At 46.8% G+C, this 19136-nt stretch overlaps 1 protein-coding gene across 2 annotated transcripts; it reads left to right on the top strand.

Moving 5' to 3' along the window:
- The first annotated feature begins 7288 nt into the window (after positions 1-7288).
- On the top strand, positions 7289-17332 carry ASGR2 (asialoglycoprotein receptor 2). 2 transcript variants are annotated; one of them, XM_019982290.2, is made up of 9 exons: positions 7289-7486; positions 7690-7964; positions 9333-9452; positions 9643-9738; positions 10623-10694; positions 10820-10906; positions 11010-11155; positions 16595-16701; positions 16957-17332. In XM_019982290.2, the coding sequence occupies exons 2-9, from the start codon at positions 7844-7846 to the stop codon at positions 17111-17113; spliced, it is 906 nt and encodes a 301-aa protein (XP_019837849.1). In that variant the 5' UTR covers positions 7289-7486; positions 7690-7843; the 3' UTR covers positions 17114-17332. The 2 variants fall into 2 exon arrangements, with proteins under 2 accessions (XP_019837849.1, XP_019837850.1); XM_019982291.2 differs by having other exon boundaries at positions 7322-7486; positions 7815-7964.
- Positions 17333-19136: the final 1804 nt, after the last annotated feature.

Raw genomic sequence — 19136 nt, 5'->3', positions numbered from 1 at the left:
ATGAAAGTGAAAGAGGAGAGTGAAAAAGTTGGCTTAAGGCTCAACATTCAGAAAACTAAGATCATGGCATCTGGTCCCATCACTTCATGGGAAATAGATGGGGAAACAGTGGAAACGGTGTCAGACTTTATTTTGGGGGGCTCCAAAATCACTGCAGATGGTGATTGCAGCCATGAAATCAAAAGACACTTACTCCTTGGAAGGAAAGTTATGACCAACCTAGACAGCATATTCAAAAGCAGAGGCATTACTTTGCCAACAAAGGTCCGTCTAGTCAAGGCTTTGGTTTTTCCAGTGGTCATGTATGGATGTGAAAATTGGACTGTGAAGCAAGCTGAGCACCTAAGAATTGATGCTTTTGAACTGTGGTGTTGGAGAAGACTCTTGCGAGTCCCTTGGACTGCAAGGAGATCCAACCAGTCCATTCTAAAGGATATCAGTCCTGGGTGTTCTTTGCAAAGACTGATGCTGAAGCTGAAACTCCAGTACTTTGGCCACCTCATGCAAAGAGTTGACTCATTGGAAAAGACTCTGATGCTGGGAATTTTTCACAGTTTATTGTGATCCACACAGTCAAAGGCTTTGGCATAGTCAATAAAGCAGAAATAGATGTTTTTCTGGAACTCTCTTGCTTTTTCCATGATCCAGCGGATGTTGGCAATTTGATCTCTGGTTGCTCTGCCTTTTCTAAAACCATCTTGAACATCAGGAAGTTCACGGTTCACATATTGCTGAAGCCTGGCTTGGAGACTTTTGAGCATTACTTTACTAGCGTGTGAGATGAGTGCAATTGTGCGGTAGTTTGAGCATTCTTTGGCATTGCCTTTCTTTGGGATTGGAATGAAAACTGACCTTTTCCAGTCCTGTGGCCACTGCTGAGTATTCCAAATTTGCTGGCATATTGAGTGCAGCACTTTCACAGCATCATCTTCCAGGATTTGAAATAGCTCAACTGGAATTCCATCACCTCCACTAGCTTTGTTCGTAGTGATGCTTTCTAAGGCCCACTGGACTTCACATTCCAGGATGTCTGGTTCTAGGTCAGTGATCACACCATTGTGATTATCTGGGTTGTGAAGATCTTTTTTGTACAGTTCTTCTGTGTATTCTTGCCACCTCTTCTTAATATCTTCTGCTTCTGTTAGGTCCATACCATTTCTGTCCTTTATCAAGCCCATCTTTGCATGAAATGTTCCCTTGGTATCTCTAATTTTCTTGAAGAGATCTCTAGTCTTTCCCATTCTGTTGTTTTCCTCTATTTCTTTGCATTGATCACTGAGGAAGGCTTTCATAAACTGTGGAAAATTCTGAAAGAGTTGGGAATACCAGACCACCTGATCTGCCTCTTGAGAAATATGTATGCAGGTCAGGAAGCAACAGTTGGAACTGGACATGGAACAAAAGACTGGTTCCAAATAGGAAAAGGAGTATGTCAAGGCTGTATATTGTCACCCTGCTTATTTATCATCTATGCAGAGTACATCATGAGAAACGCTGGGCTGGAAGAAGCACAAGCTGGAATCAAGATTGCTGGGAGAAATCTCAATAACCTCAGATATGTAGATGACACCACCCTTATGGCAGAAAGTGAAGAGGAACTCAAAAGCCTCTTGATGAAAGTGAAAGTGGAGAGTGAAAAAGTTGGCTTAAAGCTCAACATTCAGAAAACTAAGATCATGGCATCTGGTCCCATCACTTCATGGGAAATAGATGGGGAAACAGTGGAAATAGTGTCAGACTTTATTTTTTTGGGCTCCAAAATCACTGCAGATGGTGATTGCAGCCATGAAATTAAAAGACGTTTACTCCTTGGAAGGAAAGTTATGACCAACCTAGATAGCATGTTCAAAAGCAGAGGCATTACTTTGCCAACAAAGGTCCGTCTACTCAAGGCTATGGTTTTTCCTGTGGTCATGTATGGATGTGAGAGTTGGACTGTGAAGAAGGCTGAGCACCGACGAGTTGATGTTTTTGAACTGTGGTGTTGGAGAAGACTCTTGCGAGTCCCTTGGACTGCAAGGAGACCCAACCAGTCCATTCTGAAGGAGATCAGCCCTGGGATTTCTTTGGAGGGAATGATGCTGAAGCTGAAACTCCAGTACTTTGGCCACCTCATGCGAAGAGTTGACTCATTGGAAAAGACTCTGATGCTGGGAGGGATTGAGGGCAGGAGGAGAAGGGGACGACGCCAGAGGATGAGATGGCTGGATGGCATCACTGACTCGATGGACGTGAGTCTGAGTGAACTCCGGGAGTTGGTGATGGACAGGGAGGCCTGGCGTGCTGCGATTCATGGGGTCGGAAAGAGTCGGACACGACTGAGCGACTGAACTGAACTGAAGAAGTTAAAAGAATATTAAGGCGCAGGTCGCTGGCAGTCTCCCTCCTCGAAGACCCGTGCATCATGCAGGTATGACCACAAGGTGGCGCTACTATCCTGGATGTTAGGAATATAATAGCAAAAAGAAAAACCTAGCTGCTTAAGAAAGAGTAAACCAAAACACGAAGTGACTTTGAAAGCCTGTTATAGTATTTTTTTTTTTTTAAATAAGACTGACCACATTTATTTATTTATTTTGGGCTGTGCTGGGTCTTCGTTGCTGTGTGAGTTTTTCTCTAGTTGCGGCTTGTGGGGGTTACCCTCTAGTTGCGATGCTCCGGCTTCTCATTGGGATGGCTTCCGTCTTTACAGGCCGGGCGCTAGGATGCAAGGGCTTCAGTAGTTGAGGTTCCCCAGCTCTAGAGCACAGGCTCAATAGTGTAGTGCACAGGGCTTAGTTGCATGTAGTATCCTCTCTGACCAGGGATTGAACCCGTGTTTCCTGCATTAGCAGGTGGATTCTTTACCACTAAGCCACCCGGGAAGCCCTCCATCTCTTCCTTAGATCTCTTAAATTTATTATTATGACTTGCATTTTTAAGGCCAGGCTCTCAAATTTCACTAGTTAGCATTCTAAGACAAAAAGTCAACTTGTAGACAGAAATACAGAAAGAGTTTAATAAAATTTTATTTAATAATAACAGAAAGTCCCATACTGAGATATTCTTTTATGTATCTTGTTTCTGGATTATTTCTTCACTTTCTAGGGTACTTGTAAACATAGTAGAAGTATGATATAAATATTCTGAGCCTTGGAATGTCTGAAAGTTCTTTAAGTTTTTAAAAATTGTATTTATTTATTTGGCTGTGCTGGGTCTTAGTTACTACATTCAGGATCTAGTTCCCTGACCAGGGATTCAACCCAGGCCCCCGGCATTGAGAGCATGGAGTCTTAACCACCAGGGAAGTCCTTGAAAACTCTCTTTTTTTCCCCCTATTTTTTCATGTCAATGATCATTTGCACTGACAAATCTAGGTTGAAAAAAATTTCCCTTGCAAATTTGAAGGCATTGTCCTATCTCCTGATGTTGAGTGTAACAACTGGAAAGCAGAATCTGTTCCAGTTCTTGTTTCTTTATAAGAGATTTTTTCCCCCTGCCTCCAGTAGCTTTTAGAATCTTTATTGCTGGTATTCTGAAATTTCACAGTTATGTCCTCTGGTCATTCTTTAATGAAAAGATGGGCAGTTAGTAGGTTATTTAAATTTGGAGCCTCATGCTTTTAATTCTAAGTAACAATCTTGTATTATTTCCTTTTACTTCCTTCTGTATCTTCTAGAACTATTACTTGAATGTTTGGGATCAATTTATCTTTTATATTATTCTTGGAGATTTAACAAGGCTGGTGAAAAAAGAGCGGGGTGCTTTCTTTTCCTCTCAAGTTTGAAACCAATTGAGAACCAAGACACAGTAGACAGATAAATGATGTCTAGTTGCTAGCTTTCTTGCTGATATACAGTTAAGGTGGACTTGGCGTCAAACCTTAAATCAAGTGAAAGTGAAAGTCGCTCAGTCATGTCCGACTCTTTGCGAGACCATGGACTGTAAATTCTCCAGGCCAGAATACTGGAGTGGGTAGCCTTTCCCTTCTCCAGTGGATCTTCCCAACCCAGGAATCGAACTGGGGTCTACTGCGTTGCAGGCAGATTCTTTATCAGCTGAGCTACAGGGAAGCCCCTTAAATCAAAAGGACTTGTTAATATTTCATCCAAGAATTAGACAGACATATTTACCTAGTCACAGGCAGAGCTGGGCAAAGCAGGTTTTCTCTGCAGGGGCGGGCTCAGTGTCACCTGGCAGAACACAGATCACTGGCTGAGCAGAGAGAACCAAAGAGAGCCCACAGGCAAGCTTCCTCTCCTGGGGAGGTGTGGTGGGCATGTTTGAGAAAGGCCTGGAGAGTTCCCTAGCAGGAAGTATACATGGAAACATGAGGCCAGGGGGTAAAAAAATGCCCTCAGTTTAGCTGTTTCCTCATTTAAAAAAACAAAAAACAGCTTTGTCCCTTTTTTGGAACGATTTCCTGATTTTTATCTTCCAGCACTTCTATTAACTGTTTTGGCTTTAAGAACAAAAAAATTGTTTTTAATTTTCAAAAGACCTTTCTTGTTTTCTAAACATGTATCTAGAATATACAAGATATGCCTCCAGTCAGCAAAGTGAATCCAGGAAACCCAATAGAAAAATGGATATAGGATGTGGAAAAGCTGCCCATAGCAGAGGAAATCTGAGCGAATAGAAAATAGATGGAGAAATGTTCAAACCCTCTATTAACCAGAAATGTAGCATAGAAGAGCAGTGAGATGTCATCAGGGTGGTGGGAAGCTGAATAGTATTGAGAAGTGTTGAGGAGGATGACGCAAAAGAGGGAGCCCTCATATGCTGGTGATGGGAGTGTCAACAGGCATGGCCGTTCTGGAAGAGGTATAGCCTGGCTGGACTCGGGTGAAATTAAGCTTGAGAATCCTTTGTGACATGACACTTTCACTCCCGGATATGGTTCACAGGGAAATTCTCACCAAGCTCCACGTGGGAACTTGATGAAGCATTAATAGCAGAGATAAAACAGAAGGCCATTAATATCACAGGAGGGGCAAGGATGGAGGATGCAGTGAGTGGATGAGGAGCATGAGGCAAGTGAGAAATGAAAGGGAATAAAAACTGTACTGCAAAAGAGTATTGTGAATATGATCTCACTGATGGGGAAAAAAATGGTGTGTGTGTATGCATTAAATTAAGTGTGAGAATATTCTGTGACTTGGCAATTTCAGTCTTGGATATAGTCCTGAGAGATAGTTTCACCTAGGTCCTCATGGGGACATGCTGTGTCCATTGCAGTAGTTGGGTGTTCCTCATTTGGGGACTGGGTAAATATTCAATGACGAATACGCACCATTGAATATTGTGCAGAGGTTCATAGCAACAAACCAGATGTAAAAATAGCAACACAGATAGATCTTAAACATTTATTCTTGTGTGAAAAAGTCGGGAACAAATGAGATGTATGAAAGCTTCACTTATCTATCTAAAAAACAGGCACGCAAACTATGCCACATATTTGATAAGGATGCATACTTAAGGGTATATTTTATTTCAGTTACCTATTGATACATAACAGTCTAACCCAAAGCTCCAGTGGCCTAAAATAAACAACTACAGTTGACCCTTGAACACAACGGGTTTGAACTGCACAGTTTCACTTTATAAGCAGATTTTTTTCCACAAAAAATGTGTTACATCATCTGCAGACGTGGATCAGGGGATACAAAGGGTACTGTAAAGTCATACTCAAGTTTTCAACTGCAGGGAGAGGGTCAGTGCCCCTAATCCCTGCACCATTCAAGGGTCAACTGTATTTATTTCTCAAGATTCTCTGGGTCAGGAACCCGTGCAGGGCTAGGCCAGGTAGACCATATGGTCTTGGCTAGGGTCATACACTTGGATGCATTCAGCTGTAGGCTAGACTGGAAGCTCCCAGAAGGCTTTGTTCATGTGTGGGGGGCCTCGGTTCTTCTCTGTGCTCTCTCTGTCTCCATACGGTGTCAGGGAACTGGATCCCACATGCTGCAACTGAAGAGCCCTCATGCCATAATGAAGACCCAGTGCAGCCAAATAACTGATGTGTATATATGTATATAAAATCAGGAATGAAAATTGGGTTTTCTCTCCCAAGCTGTTGTTAGCCCAAGTGTAGATGGTGAAAGTGAAAGTCGCTCAGTCATATCCGACTCTTTGCAACCCCATACAGTCCATGGTATTCTCCAGGTCAGAATACTGGATTGGCTAGATTTTCCCTTCTCCAGGGGATCTTCCCAACCCAGGGATCAAACCCAGGTCTCCCGCACTGCAGGCGGATTCTTTACCAACTGAGCTCTGATTTTTCGGTTCGTGAAGCCCTGTCTTCCTCACAGGACTGTGAAGACCCCCCAGTCTGATGGGATGGCATTTTCCCTCCATCTGTTTTGCCTCCCACTGTCCACCCCCTGCCCCGCCCCGTCCCCTGCTACACAGTAAAGTCACTTAATCTCCTCCAGGTTGTTCCCTCCTCTGTGAAGTGGGATCAGCAGAAGTGAAGTGGGATCAGCAGAAGTGAAGTGATCTGTTGCAACATGTTGTGAGAGTTACCAGAGAGCATGTCTGTGGGTCATTTAGCACCGTGCCTGGATGTGAGGCCCAAGGCTTCTGGAGTAGGGCCACGAGAGGGCCTCTCAGTCGCTCAGTCGTGTCCGACTCTTTGTGACTCCACGGACTGTGGCCCACCAGGCTCCTCTGTCCATGGGATTTCTCAGGCAAGAATACTGGGGTGGATTGCCCTTTCCTCCTCCAAGGGATCTTCCTGACCCGGGGATCATACTTGTGTCTCCTGCATCGCAGGCAGATTGTTTGCCACTGAGCCACCAGGGAAGCCCAACCAGGGCCACAGAAGGGGCTTATTTACAAGGTTGAACCTCTCCTATCCACCGCTTTCTGGATGCTCTTCCCTCTTCTCTGCCCTCCCTGAATTTCCAGTCTCTGAGGGGCTTTACTCCCATGGAGAGTGAAGCCAGTTGGCCCAAAGCTGGGAAGCCTGATGGCTGGGCCTACAGGACGTGGGGCCTTGGCTCAGATGCCAGATTGGGCAAGAGCACAGAAGTGGCCCCTCCAATCCTCATCAGGGTTGTCTGACTAACAATTCCAGGAATCTGAGGCAGGAAGTGAAATGGGAGTGGGATAGAGAGGAAATAGCCAATTGCACCCTGGTTCCTCCTGGCTGGCCCCCCTCCCAAATGTTCCGTGAAGAGTGAGGTGACTAGCTTCCGAGGGTAGAAGGGTCAGGCCAGGAGACCCCTTCTCTGTGAAGGACAGAGACACAGTCCTGCCCTCTGCCCCCACCACATATTGACTGAGTTTCCAACTCAGTTTCCACTCTGTTTACTGTCCAAAGTCCCAGGGGCAGGAGATGCCAAGTTAGAAGCGCTTGGACACTCAGGCACACGGGTTCAGGGCCCTCACCTGAAATGGTGCTCACCCCTTCCCTCCTCTCCTCCAGCACCACCTGGTCCCCAGTTCTCCTGGTTCAAGCCCTCCTGCGTCCTGGGGCCTGGGCGGCCTTCTAGACCTTGAACAGGTAAACTGAGGTCACTGGGGAGGCAGGTGGGCCTGGGGATGTCTGGGATTAGACAGACCCTGGTTCAGAGACAGTGGGGGGGAGTCGATGGGAAGTTGTGGGGTGATTGGCATGTGTGGAGGGGAGGCTCGAGGCCCAAGCGGTCTCCTGAGAGGGGATGGGACCCAGCAGCATTTCAGCTTCCATCTCCCCTCCAACCTCAGATCCAACCCAAGCCATCGCCTAGACCCACTCTGAGCCTACATCCATCAGCCTCCACCTCAATTAGCATCTTAGCACGAGCATCAACCCCAACTCAGTCCCAGCCCTAAAGCAGCCCTGAACCCAGGCAGGGTCCAGCCACACCCAGGACCCAGCATGGCCAGGGACTTCCAGGACATCCAGCAGCTGGACTCCGAGGAGAATGACCACCAGCTCGGCAGAGGCGAGGGCCCAGGCACTTGTGGGCACAGCCCCAGGAGAGAACCATTCTGGAAAGGCAAGTGTCTGGTATCTGGGGCTCTGCTCCACCCTAGTCTAGCTCCCAGTCACTCTCTGTCCCTCTGAGGCCTTTGTCACATTCACCCTATGACCAGGGACTATCCTCTGACCTCACCCCCTTCTCCACCCCCAGGATCCCAGGAAAGGGGTCTCCCCTCTTCCTTCCAACCTGACCAGTATGTGCTGTGTGTGATGGGGGGTAGGGGAAGGGTGTGTTGGAGGGAAAGGACACAGAGAAATTTCCCCTCCAAGCCCCCTGCCTGGATCTTTCTCTAGCAAATCTTGACCAAAGTCCCCAAGTGTCTAGGAGAAAGTTTTCAGGCGAGAAAGAGCTGAGCCATTTCCAAGGTGAAGGGCGGGAGCCGGGATGTGGGAGGGGATGTCAGGTGTGGGTGGTGGTGATGGAGTGAAGCTCTGTGGAGACCAGGAGGGGTTGGGGGTTGAAGCTCAAGGAGGGGGACTGGTTAGCCTGGGCTGGGAAGAGGGACCCCTTCCTGCCTGAGGCTGGAAGAACTGCCCCTGTTGCAGCTGAGGGTGGGAGCTGGGCAGGGGAGAAGGCTGCTGTCCCACCAGGCTTCTCCTTTTCTTGGCAGCAGGTTCACAAGCCTTTTCAACAGGCTGCGTGGGGCAGAGGCCACACCCACCTACACCCCTCTGCCCCTTCAGGTCCCACAAGCTGCCTGGTAGGTAGTGAACACACAAAAGTAACTTTGGATATTGTTGGATCTTCTGAGAATGAGAGGATTCGTGTTTCAGCAGGAGGCTTGGAGAGAGTCCAGCGGTTTTGGATTTCACGGGACAGGGGGCTCGCCTGAAAGAGGCAGGATGGACAGCCTGGCAGAGCGTGCCTGAGGGGTGCAACCATCAGCCAGCCTCTAGCAGCCTCTGCTGCCTGAAAGTGGGTTGACAGCTGGCACCTGCTCACCTGGGAGCAGCTTCCACTCTTCCCAGGCTTTTATAGGCCTAGAGTTTTCAGAAGATTTGGAGATACACTGGCTATTGTTTCCTCAAAAAAAATTTCTTTCTGCCTCTCCAGCTCCCCTTTCCATCAATTATGCATATATTAATGATCCCACAGCTCATTGGTGCTCTTTCTATTTTATGGGGGAGTGTGGGATTCTTTTCTTTCCTGGCGTTTCTTTTTATACAGTTGTTGTTGCTATGCCTCCAAGTTCATTGAGACATATGCCTGTCTCATCTATTAATTTTATCCAGAGTGTTTTTCATTTCGGAATCTACTTTCTCCGCCTGCCCTCACCCAGCAAGGCTGTATTTCTTCAGGCTCTGCTCCTCTGACGCTCCATGAGGTTGGCTCTCTGGCCCCCTGCCTCTGATGCCCCTTGTCCTGACACCCCTTCTCTTGCAGGGATGCCTCCTCCCCAGCCTCTTGTGCTGCAGCGTCTCTGCTCCAAGTTCCGCCTCAGTCTGCTTGTCCTGGTCTTCAACGTCCTGCTGCTGGTGGCTATCTGTGTGACAGGGTCCCAAAGTGAGGGTCGCAGGGGTGGGGCAGCGATGGGGGCGCGGATTCGGGCAGTGCTGGGGCCAGTGAGAGCCACGATAGGGAAGAGATGGAGGCAGTGCTGGGGCGGGGAAGGAGACCATCCCACAGACAGTGATGAGGGCTGTCAGGTGGGACAGAGTGCGATCCACTTTGTCCTGTTTTGTCTCCTGACAAGGAGCACAGCTGCAAGGGGAGCTGCAGACCCTACAGGAAGCTTTCAGCAACTTCTCGTCGGGCACCCTGATGGACATCCTGAATCTCAGCTCCCACGGTGAGTGGGCGAGCCCCAAGGGGAGAGACTGGGATGTGCTGGGTGGTTGAGGGGTTAGTTTAGCAGCGAGGGTTGGCTGGGCCCCTTGCTGGCTTCCCTGGTGGCTCAGACAGTAAAGAGTCTACTTGCAATACATGACAGCTGGGTTCGATCCCTGGTTCAGAAAGATTCCCTGGAGAAGGGGATGGCTACCCACTGTACAGTACCCTTGCCTGGAGAATCCCAAGGATGGAGGAGCCTGGAAGGCTACAGTCCATGGGGTTGCAAAAAGTTGGACATGACTGAGTGACTTAACACACACGCATGCATGCTGGGTCCGATAGGGGAGTGTTTAGGGGTACTGGGAAGGAAGCACAGACTAGGGCGGATAACCCAACCTGAGAAGCCAGGCAAGGGTTCCAAGGATGCTGCTTCCTGAGCCGAGGGTCCATGAAGGATGAGTAAGGGTTAGAGTAGAGGATGGAGGTGGGAACCAGGTAGAGAGCAGAGTCTGATGACCAGGACGTGAGGAAGACCACTGCAGGTCCTAGACTCTCAACATTTCCAGTGTGGCTGGAGGGGTGGGCCAAGGGTGGGCTAGAGAGGTGGGTCAGGGCCAGGCCATGCAGGCAAGCTGTGCTAACTCGTGGGGCTTTACTTTGAGAACATAGGGAGCTACGGGAAGGATTTAACAGGGGAGTGGCCTGAGCAGGTTGTGCTTCAGAACACCACCGTGCAGCCAAGAGAAGAGTGGGTGGGGTTGGGAGCATGCAACAGAGAGCAGAGCATGCAACATCCTAGGTCAAGGTGATGGTGGCCCGGACTGACGTGTCAGTGGCATGAGGATGGAGAAATGTTGGGGAGGCAGAGTGGAAAGGAGACAGGTTAACTTTCCTCTGTTGCAGGAGGCTTCGCCGGTGACAAGGTGAGACTTCTGGAAGCCAAGCTGGGAAAACAGCAGCAAGACCTGAAAGCAGGTCAGAGACTCTGTCCTGAGTGTGCGTGTGTGTGCTAGCGTGTATCTCCCCAGCCAGACGCTGGAGTCCTGGTCAGTGGGCCATGCACATGGCCTACCACACCCTTGCCACACTCTGACCCTTAGATCATGCCACTTTGCGGCTCCATCTGAAGCACTTCCCCATGGATCTGCGCACACTGACTTGTCAGATGGCACACTTCCAGAGCAATGGTAGGGATGTGGTGGGGCGGGGTTGGGGGGTGAGCGTCTCCAGTCCCTCTGCGTGTCCCCTCCAGCTGGATCTTATCTCCTTCTGTCCCTCCAACCCCCTCAGGCACAGAATGCTGCCCAGTGAACTGGGTGGACCATGATGGCAGCTGCTACTGGTTCTCTCGCTCAGGGAAGCCCTGGCTCGAGGCTGAGAAGTACTGCCAGCTGGAGAATGCCCACCTCGTGGTCATCAACTCCAGAGAGGAACAGGTGAAACCACGACCTTCCCAAAGGCAGGAGGAAACCTTGGGAATGCAAACTCTGGGAGGCTGGGTCAGGCTTGTTTTGTTATTTTTTTCTAACCCAAGGAAGAAACTAGAAGCAGAAATCTGTCCACACTCTGGGAGGTTCATGATGGAGCAGCCATTGATTCTAAGAGGTGGGAGATTACATCCAGGAGCCAGGGCAAAGGATAGGAGCCAGGAGACCAGGTGATGAGGATCAGGGCAGGAGACAGAATGAGTGGCAGGATGAACTAAAGGGCCAGGACTTCTGTGGAGAACACTGTGGAGGCGCTGACAGTCCCTGCTTGCTCTGTGCTGGCCTGGGGAACGTGATGGGTCTTTGCGTGAAAGGGACAGAGTGGGTGGGATTCACAGGAACACACCTGGCATGAGTTACTGGGTCCCTCCAAAGCACCCCGAGTCTCCCTGCCCACTGCTGCCACCAGATCACAACTCCAAAGTCCAGAGGGAAGACTCAACCCATTCGAACAAGTGGACATGTTCGGGCAAAGGAGGGTATTAAAGATAACATTTACTGAGCCCTCACTATGTGTCAGGCACTTTCATATATCCATTGCTTTAACCCTCACAACCCTATGGAGCAGGCACTCTTGTTATCCCCACTTTGAGGTGAGGGTAGAGATATATATATGGATATGGATTACGGACATATTTTACTTTACTGATCAGGTTGAAATTGCCAATATTCTATCAGTATTGGCCTATAAAGTTTCATGTGAATCAACCTAAGACTCAGTCTGTGATTTGGCTCACAAGTTCATGCTACCTACAACTTTATGGAGGATGGGATGGTACCTTTATTATTGTGAAATGAACATCAGTGTCCTGATTAATGCTTTTTGCCTTGAATTCATCTTCATGTGATATGAAGGGACTGGTCCTTGATTTCTTTTCACTTACATTTGCTTCGTGTATCTCTGCCCATCCCTCTTATTTCCAACCGTTTTGAGTCTCTGTTTTAGATGAATGATTCTCAGCCATCGCAGTGTATTGTAACCTCTTGAGGAGTTTAAAACATATTGACACTTGATCTTGCACTCAAAGGTTCTGATTTAATTAATCTTGGATTCATCCTGAGTATTGATAATTTTTTAGGCACCCCCACCCCCCATAAATGATACTACTCTATTGTTTAGCCACCCTTAATGGCACCCCACTCCAGTACTCTTGCCTGGAAACTCCCATGGATGGAGGAGCCTGGTGGGCTGCAGTCCATGGGGTCCCTAAGAGTTGGACACGACTGAGCGACTTCACTTTCATGCATTGGAGAAGGAAATGGCAACCCACTCCAGTGTTCTTGCCTGGAGAATCCCAGGGATGGGGAAGCCTGGTGGGCTGCCATCTGTGGGGTCATACAGAGTCGGACACGACTGAAGTGACTTAGCAGCAGCAGCAGCAGCAGTAATTGCAATGTTGAGCATCTTTTCATGTACCTGCTGGCCATCTGTATGTCTTCTTTGGAGAAATGTTTGTTTAGGTCTTCTGCCAATTTTTTTGTTGAGTTGTTTTTTTGATGTTGAGTTGTATGAGTTGTTTTTATATTTTGAATATTAACCCCTTGTTAATTGCATCATTTGCAAATATTTTCTTCCATTCCATAAGTGGTCTTTTTGTTCTGTTGATAGTTTTCTTTGCTGTGCAAAAGCTTTTAAGTTTGATTAGGTCCCATTTGTTTATTTTTGCTTTTATTTCTTTTGCCTTGAGAGACTGGTCTAAGAAATACTGCTGTGATTTATGTCCCAGAATATTTTGCCTATGTTCTCTTCTAGGAGTTTTAGGGTGTCGTGTCTTATATTTAGGTTTTTAAACCATTTTGAGTTTATTTTTGTATATGGTGTGGGGGAGTGTTCTAATTTCATTGATGTACATGTAGCTGTCCAGTTTTCCCAACACCACCGTGTTGAAGAGACTGTCTTTTCTCCATTGTATATTTTTGCCGCCTTTGTCGTAGATTAATTGACCGTAGGTGTGTGGGTTTATTTCTGGGCTCTCGCACTTGCATTTATTTTAAAATACATATCTTTAATCAGTCTAATTCTTTTCTGTTTTATATGCTTCTTTTATTTTCTCCCATTTGCTATGTGAGATGTATTCTTTTTGGTTTCTCCACTGTGTTATTTTGGACTAAATGTGGCTTGTTTTTAGCTACACTAGTAATTACTGTCATAACTTTAAATAATGGGCTGAAACTTCTTGGCTTTAAAAAATAAAAGAATTTATATAACTTTCATGAGAAAGATGAGGAAACCAGTACACTTCTTCTCACACCTCAATCTTTTCTCGGTTTTAAAATTGAGATATCATTGACATGTAACCCTGTAAGTTTGAGGTGCACAACACCCTGGTTTGATATATTTACATATTGCAATATGATGAATAAAGTAGTATTAGCTCTTACCTTTACCATGTCACACAATTATCATTTCTTTTTCACTGAGAACAATTCAGATCTAGTTTCTTAGCAACTTTGAAGTTTATAACGCCTCGTTCATATCTCTCTCACATTCCTTACATGTATGTGCAAATAGTTTTTCTTTGAATTTCATTAATCTCAGATATATTCCAGTGTTGTACATTCTCTGTATTTTTGCTCTGAGGCTAGGAGAGTTCTTTTAACACATAAAGTTAGATTTTCATATGTTTTGGAAATTTTTCTTAAGCCATTTATTTGAATAGTTTTTCTTGCCCATTTGTTCTCTTTTCCTCTGGAGCACACCATTCAAAATGATCTCCATTGTCTACCCTCCATAGCCTTCATCTCGTTACTGTTTAAAAGCATCTGCCTACAATGCGGGAGACCAGGGTTCAATCCGTGGGTTGGGAAGATCTCCTGGAGAAGGGAGCAGCCCACTCCAGTATTCTTGCCTCCCCTGCCCCAAAAAAGGGGCTCAAAGAAATATTGGGCTTCCCTGGTGGCTCAGATGGTAAAGCGTCTGCCTGCAGTGTAGGAGACCTGGGTTCGATCCCTGGGTTAGGAAGATCCCCTGGAGAAGGAAATGGCAACCCACTCCAGTACTCTTGCCTGGAAAATTCCATGGACTGAGGAGCCTGGTAGGCTACAGCCCATGGGATCGCAAAAAGAGTTGAACACGACTGAGTGACTTCACTTCACCTTCTTTCTCTCTTTTCCTTAGTTTTCTGGGCTCTTTTTTCATGACTGTCTTTTGTATCTCAGACTTGATTTTTTGTTGAGGTTTCTTTTTTTTAATGTAGCTCAAAATTTTCAGTTTCTTCTCTTTATTTATCATTGTTATCTTTCTTCTTTGATTCTTCTTATTGTAGTTTTATGTCGTTCATCTCCTCTTTAATGTTTCTGAGGATATAAGCTATTCTCCAATAGCTTCTTAGGTTTAGAAACATGCTTTCTTTACAAAGTATATTTTTCACTTCTCTTCTTGATATCACAGTGCTTCTTTCTTCCTCCTCTTCCTTTCCATCCTCTTTATTTTTTCTCAGTTTCCATGATAAAACTCCCCCAGGCTCCTTCTTTGAATGGGCTGAATTCTTTCTTGCCTGTTATTTACTCATGAATAGGGCAGAAGTGTTCTCATGGACTGTCTTTTCTGATCATCTGACACTATTTCATCCCTCCCCTCAGTCTTCACCTGGGTTTCCCAGGTGGCGCAGTGGTAAAGAATCTGCCTGACGATGCAGGAGATGCGGGTTCAGTCCCTGGGTTGGGAAGATCTTCTGGAGTAGGAAATGGCAACCTACTCCAGTACTCTTGCCTGGAAAAGTCCATGGACAGAGGAGCCTAGTGGGCTACAGACCATGAGGTCACCAAGAGTCGGACATGACTGAGCACACACGTGCACACACACTCAGTCTTCAACACAGGGGGCTGGATATTGATGCTTTGTATTGTTCATTCAGTTATTCAACTTCTTGTGGTGATGGGAAGAGGGGACTGGGGCAGTGGGCAGCAGCAAAGAGAATATCTTGCCTCCAGGCATTTTCCCTCCAGCTTCGTTGACCCTCCTGAATTTGGGGAACAGCCCTAGGAGCCCTTGAGAGCTGTCCCTTCACGTACAGGATATTGACTATTTGCAGGAGTCTAGAATTCAAGAATGCTACTGTATCTGCCTTCAGATGAGGTGACTAACTGCAGTTTTAATTAGGTGTCTAGGAAGGGAAAGTGGAATTAGGAAATTTTCCTCCAGATGCAGTTGGAGACCCTTCATATGCTATCAAAGGAAACTGCTACATATGCATGTTGGTGAACCGACCCCCTCTGCTTCCTTCATAAAACAAGGTGACCACACTCTATGCTGCTGCCGTCCCAAGCCAGGGGGCTTAAGGCCTCAGTTCAGTTCAGTTGCTCAGTCGTGTCTGACTCTTTGTGACCCTGTGAATTGCAGCACGCCACACCTCCCTCTTAAGGCCTCAGAAAGAGCCATATCTCTTAAGAGAAAGCCACTTCCTCTTAAGAGGTATGCATGGATCTTGGGAAGCTATCTCAAAAACCACTTTTGTCCCACGCCCACCAGCTGGACAGCTTGGCTGTCCCTCACATATAGGGCATCTTCTTATTTTCAGCCAGACTGCCAGAGCCCCTGTAGCCAAGTCATAACAGAGCTCTGAGCAGTGGGTCCGAGCTTGGAAGCTGTAGGGCCTGGAGAACAACAGACGTGGCAGCTGTATGTAGAAGTGAAGTGAAAGTGAAAGTTGCTCGGTTGCGTCTGACTCTTTGCAACCCTGTGGACTGTAGCCTGTCATACTCCTCTGTCCATGGGATTCTCCAGGCAAGAATACTGAAGTGGGTAGCTGTTGCCTTCTCCAGGGGATGTTTCCAAGACAGGGATTGAACCCAGGTCTCCTGCATTGCAGGCGGATTCTTTACCATCTGAGCCACCAGGTAAACCTGTATGTAGAAGTAGGAGCAGATAAATGTACGTGAGAGGCAAGTGAAACCCAGATCTTTACTGGGTCATTGGGTCACCCTGAGGGTGGCAGGGGTCAGGATCCCAGAGTTTGAGGTTGTGGGCAGAAGACAGGGAAAAGATTAGAATAGGGGTCTAGCAGCCGTGAGTTAGGAATGAAGTGGGAGGCCAGGTCAGGGGACAAGGGTCACCAACTCAGACCCTGGGTTGTTACCCTGGGCTCCACAGATACCCTCAGTTCCTTAATCTCACGTGTAAAGTGTAAACCATTAGGGTGTCCAATTTACAGAGCGTTATGGGGATGAAATAAGATAATCCTTGTAAAGCAATTAGTACAATGTTTAGCCCAGTAAATGTTCACTAAATAATAGATATGGTTGCAGAAGAAAAAGCCAGGAACTTGTATTGGGAGCTGTTGCTTCAAGGTGGGGACAGATCAGACTGGGGGTGGGGTGAGGGCGCCACAGCTAAGGCCTGAATGGAGGCACAAGGGACTAGAAACTTCCCTCCCACCTGTTTTCCAGAAGTTCATTGTACAACACACAAACCCCTTTAGAGTCTGGATAGGTCTCACTGACAGCGATGGCTCCTGGAAATGGGTGGACGGCACAGACTACAAGCACAGCTACAAGTAAGTGGCTTCTCCTTGTCTCTCCCCATTAATTTGTCCTGGGGATGGCCATCTGGTCTCTGCCCCCGGTACACTCCCACTCGTCCCTCAGGGACCAAATTCTCCCACCATCTCCCGCCTCACCCAGATTCTCAGCTCCCAAGACTGCAGTCATGGCTCCCTGAACCCCAAAAAGCCATGCATTTCTGAGGTGGGGGGTGAGGGTTGTTGGGATGAGGGGGCCATCTGGAGCGGAACTTTGTCCTGCCTTCCTAGGAACTGGGATCCCGCTCAGCCCGATGACTGGCGGGGGCACGAGCTGGGGGCCAGCGAGGACTGTGCAGAGATCAGATGGGATGGGCGCTGGAATGACGATTTCTGCCAGCAAGTGAAACGCTGGGTGTGTGAGACAAAGCGGAACATCACCATGTAGCCGCCCACCTCCCCCAGCCTCCAGCAGACCTCTGACCCGCAAACCCTCCTGCCTGGGCATTTTGAAGAAAGGAAGGAGAGGAGAGTCTTTAGAAGCATGGGGAGAGCTTGAAGAGGGATAGACGCGGGGGGCTGAAGAAGCTCTGACCCTGGGGAGACAGCTCCTGCCTTCTTCTGAAATTCACTGTAATTATTACTATTATAATTTTCAGCTTCCTCAGTGGTGTAGTGTGTAACTTGTGCTTAGTCACTTAGTCATGTGCGACTCTTTACGACCCATTGGACAGTAGCCTGGCAGGCTCTTCTGTCCATCGGATTTCTCAGGCAAGAATACTAGAGTGGGTTGCCATTTCCTTCTCCAGGGGGTTCTCCCCAACCCAAGGATCGATCCCACGTTTCCTGTGTCTCCTGCATGGAAGGCAGATTCTTTACCTGCTGAGCCATCAGGGAGTAGGAAAAGGACAAATACTTGAAACTTTGTGTGGACTGGTTATTTGGAACTGGGAAGTGTAGGATTCAAAGAAGAGGGAGGGAGAGGGTCTCAAAGAGAGAGCTCAAGCGTTGGACAGCTGTCCCTGACACTTAATCTTTTTTTTTACGCTCCCCTACCTATGAAGTTTTATATTTTTATTTGCTTATTTGCTTGGTAATTTGCTGTTTTTTTTAATATTTAATTTTTTTATTTTTTGAATTATGGAAGTATGATAACACATTTATAAGAGACTTGGAAAATACAGAACAAAGTTATATATAGTTTTACTATATATTACAAATTATTTTTTTAAGTATTTAAAGATTTTTAATTGGAGTTTCAATATCAAACTCTCAAAAATTAATAAACTGAATAGACAGAAAAGTAAAAGGCTCTAGCAGACCTGAAAAGCACTATGAACCAATTTAACATAATTAATATTTATACAGTTTTCACGCAACAGTAGTATGCAAATTCCATTCAAGTTCCCATAGGCTGTAAACCAGGAGACACTGGAATGTATCCAGGGATATAAAATAAGGCTTGATACCTAGTCTTTTTTTTTTTTTTTACCACCATAGCTTTATTTAACACCTCCTTCATGTTAAACAGTTACCATTTATTGCAGTGTGGACATTTAACATTTACTGTCTTAGCAACCTTCAACTACATATATAGTATTATTAACTATAATAATCGTGCTCTACATTAGATTCCCAGAACTTATTCCTCTTAAAACTGGAAGCATGTACCCTTTGATCATCGTTTCCCCCTCCCCTGCCAACCCCTGGTAACCAACGCTCTATGTTTAACACCTAATCTTAAAGCACACAGGCCAGAGATGGGCACAGAGGGGCCCCTGGATAGCACTGGTGGGGCTGGCGTGGGGTGGGGGTGGAGCCAGCATGGCTGGGGCCACAGAGTCTGCCCTGAGGGCTTCACTGCAAAAGAGGTTTCAAAGAACACCCCTGCTCCACTGAACATCCCTGTTCCAAAGAACACCCTGTCAGTCTGGGAACTGTGAACTGGGCTGGCAAAGGCCAGTGAAAAAGTTTGCTAAGAGAAGCAGGATTGAAAAGACCCCAGACTGACCTAGACAGCTCTCCAGTAAAGGGTGTCTCCAACAGCCTCCACAGTGGGTAAACTGCACCTTCCAAGATCACTACGACCAACCTTAAACGAGTCTTGAAGCAATTAGGTTTTTTGGTTTTATTTTTATTTACAAAAGTAGTATAAACTAATAGTAAAAAATGTTTTGCACACACGCACACACACACTGCGTGTCCTCCCCTCACCACTCCTACTTCTACCCAGAGTTAACCATTTCATGGATATTGCATTAGTCAAGGGTCTCCACAGAAACAGAACCAATGGGATCTGTGTGTACCAATAGGAGATATATTGGCTCATGGGAGTACGGATAAGTTCTGCAGATGAGTCGGTGATCTGGAAACCCCCAAAATCCATCAGAGTAAGATGCAGTCTGAGTCTAAAGGCTCCAGACCCAGGAAGAGTCAATGTCTCCACCTGAGTCTGCAGGTAGGAAAACAAC

Source organism: Bos indicus, chromosome 19 (assembly GCF_029378745.1).
Source record: "Bos indicus isolate NIAB-ARS_2022 breed Sahiwal x Tharparkar chromosome 19, NIAB-ARS_B.indTharparkar_mat_pri_1.0, whole genome shotgun sequence".
NCBI classification, from domain to species: domain Eukaryota; kingdom Metazoa; phylum Chordata; class Mammalia; order Artiodactyla; family Bovidae; genus Bos; species Bos indicus.
This window is presented reverse-complemented; position numbering and strand designations above follow the sequence as displayed.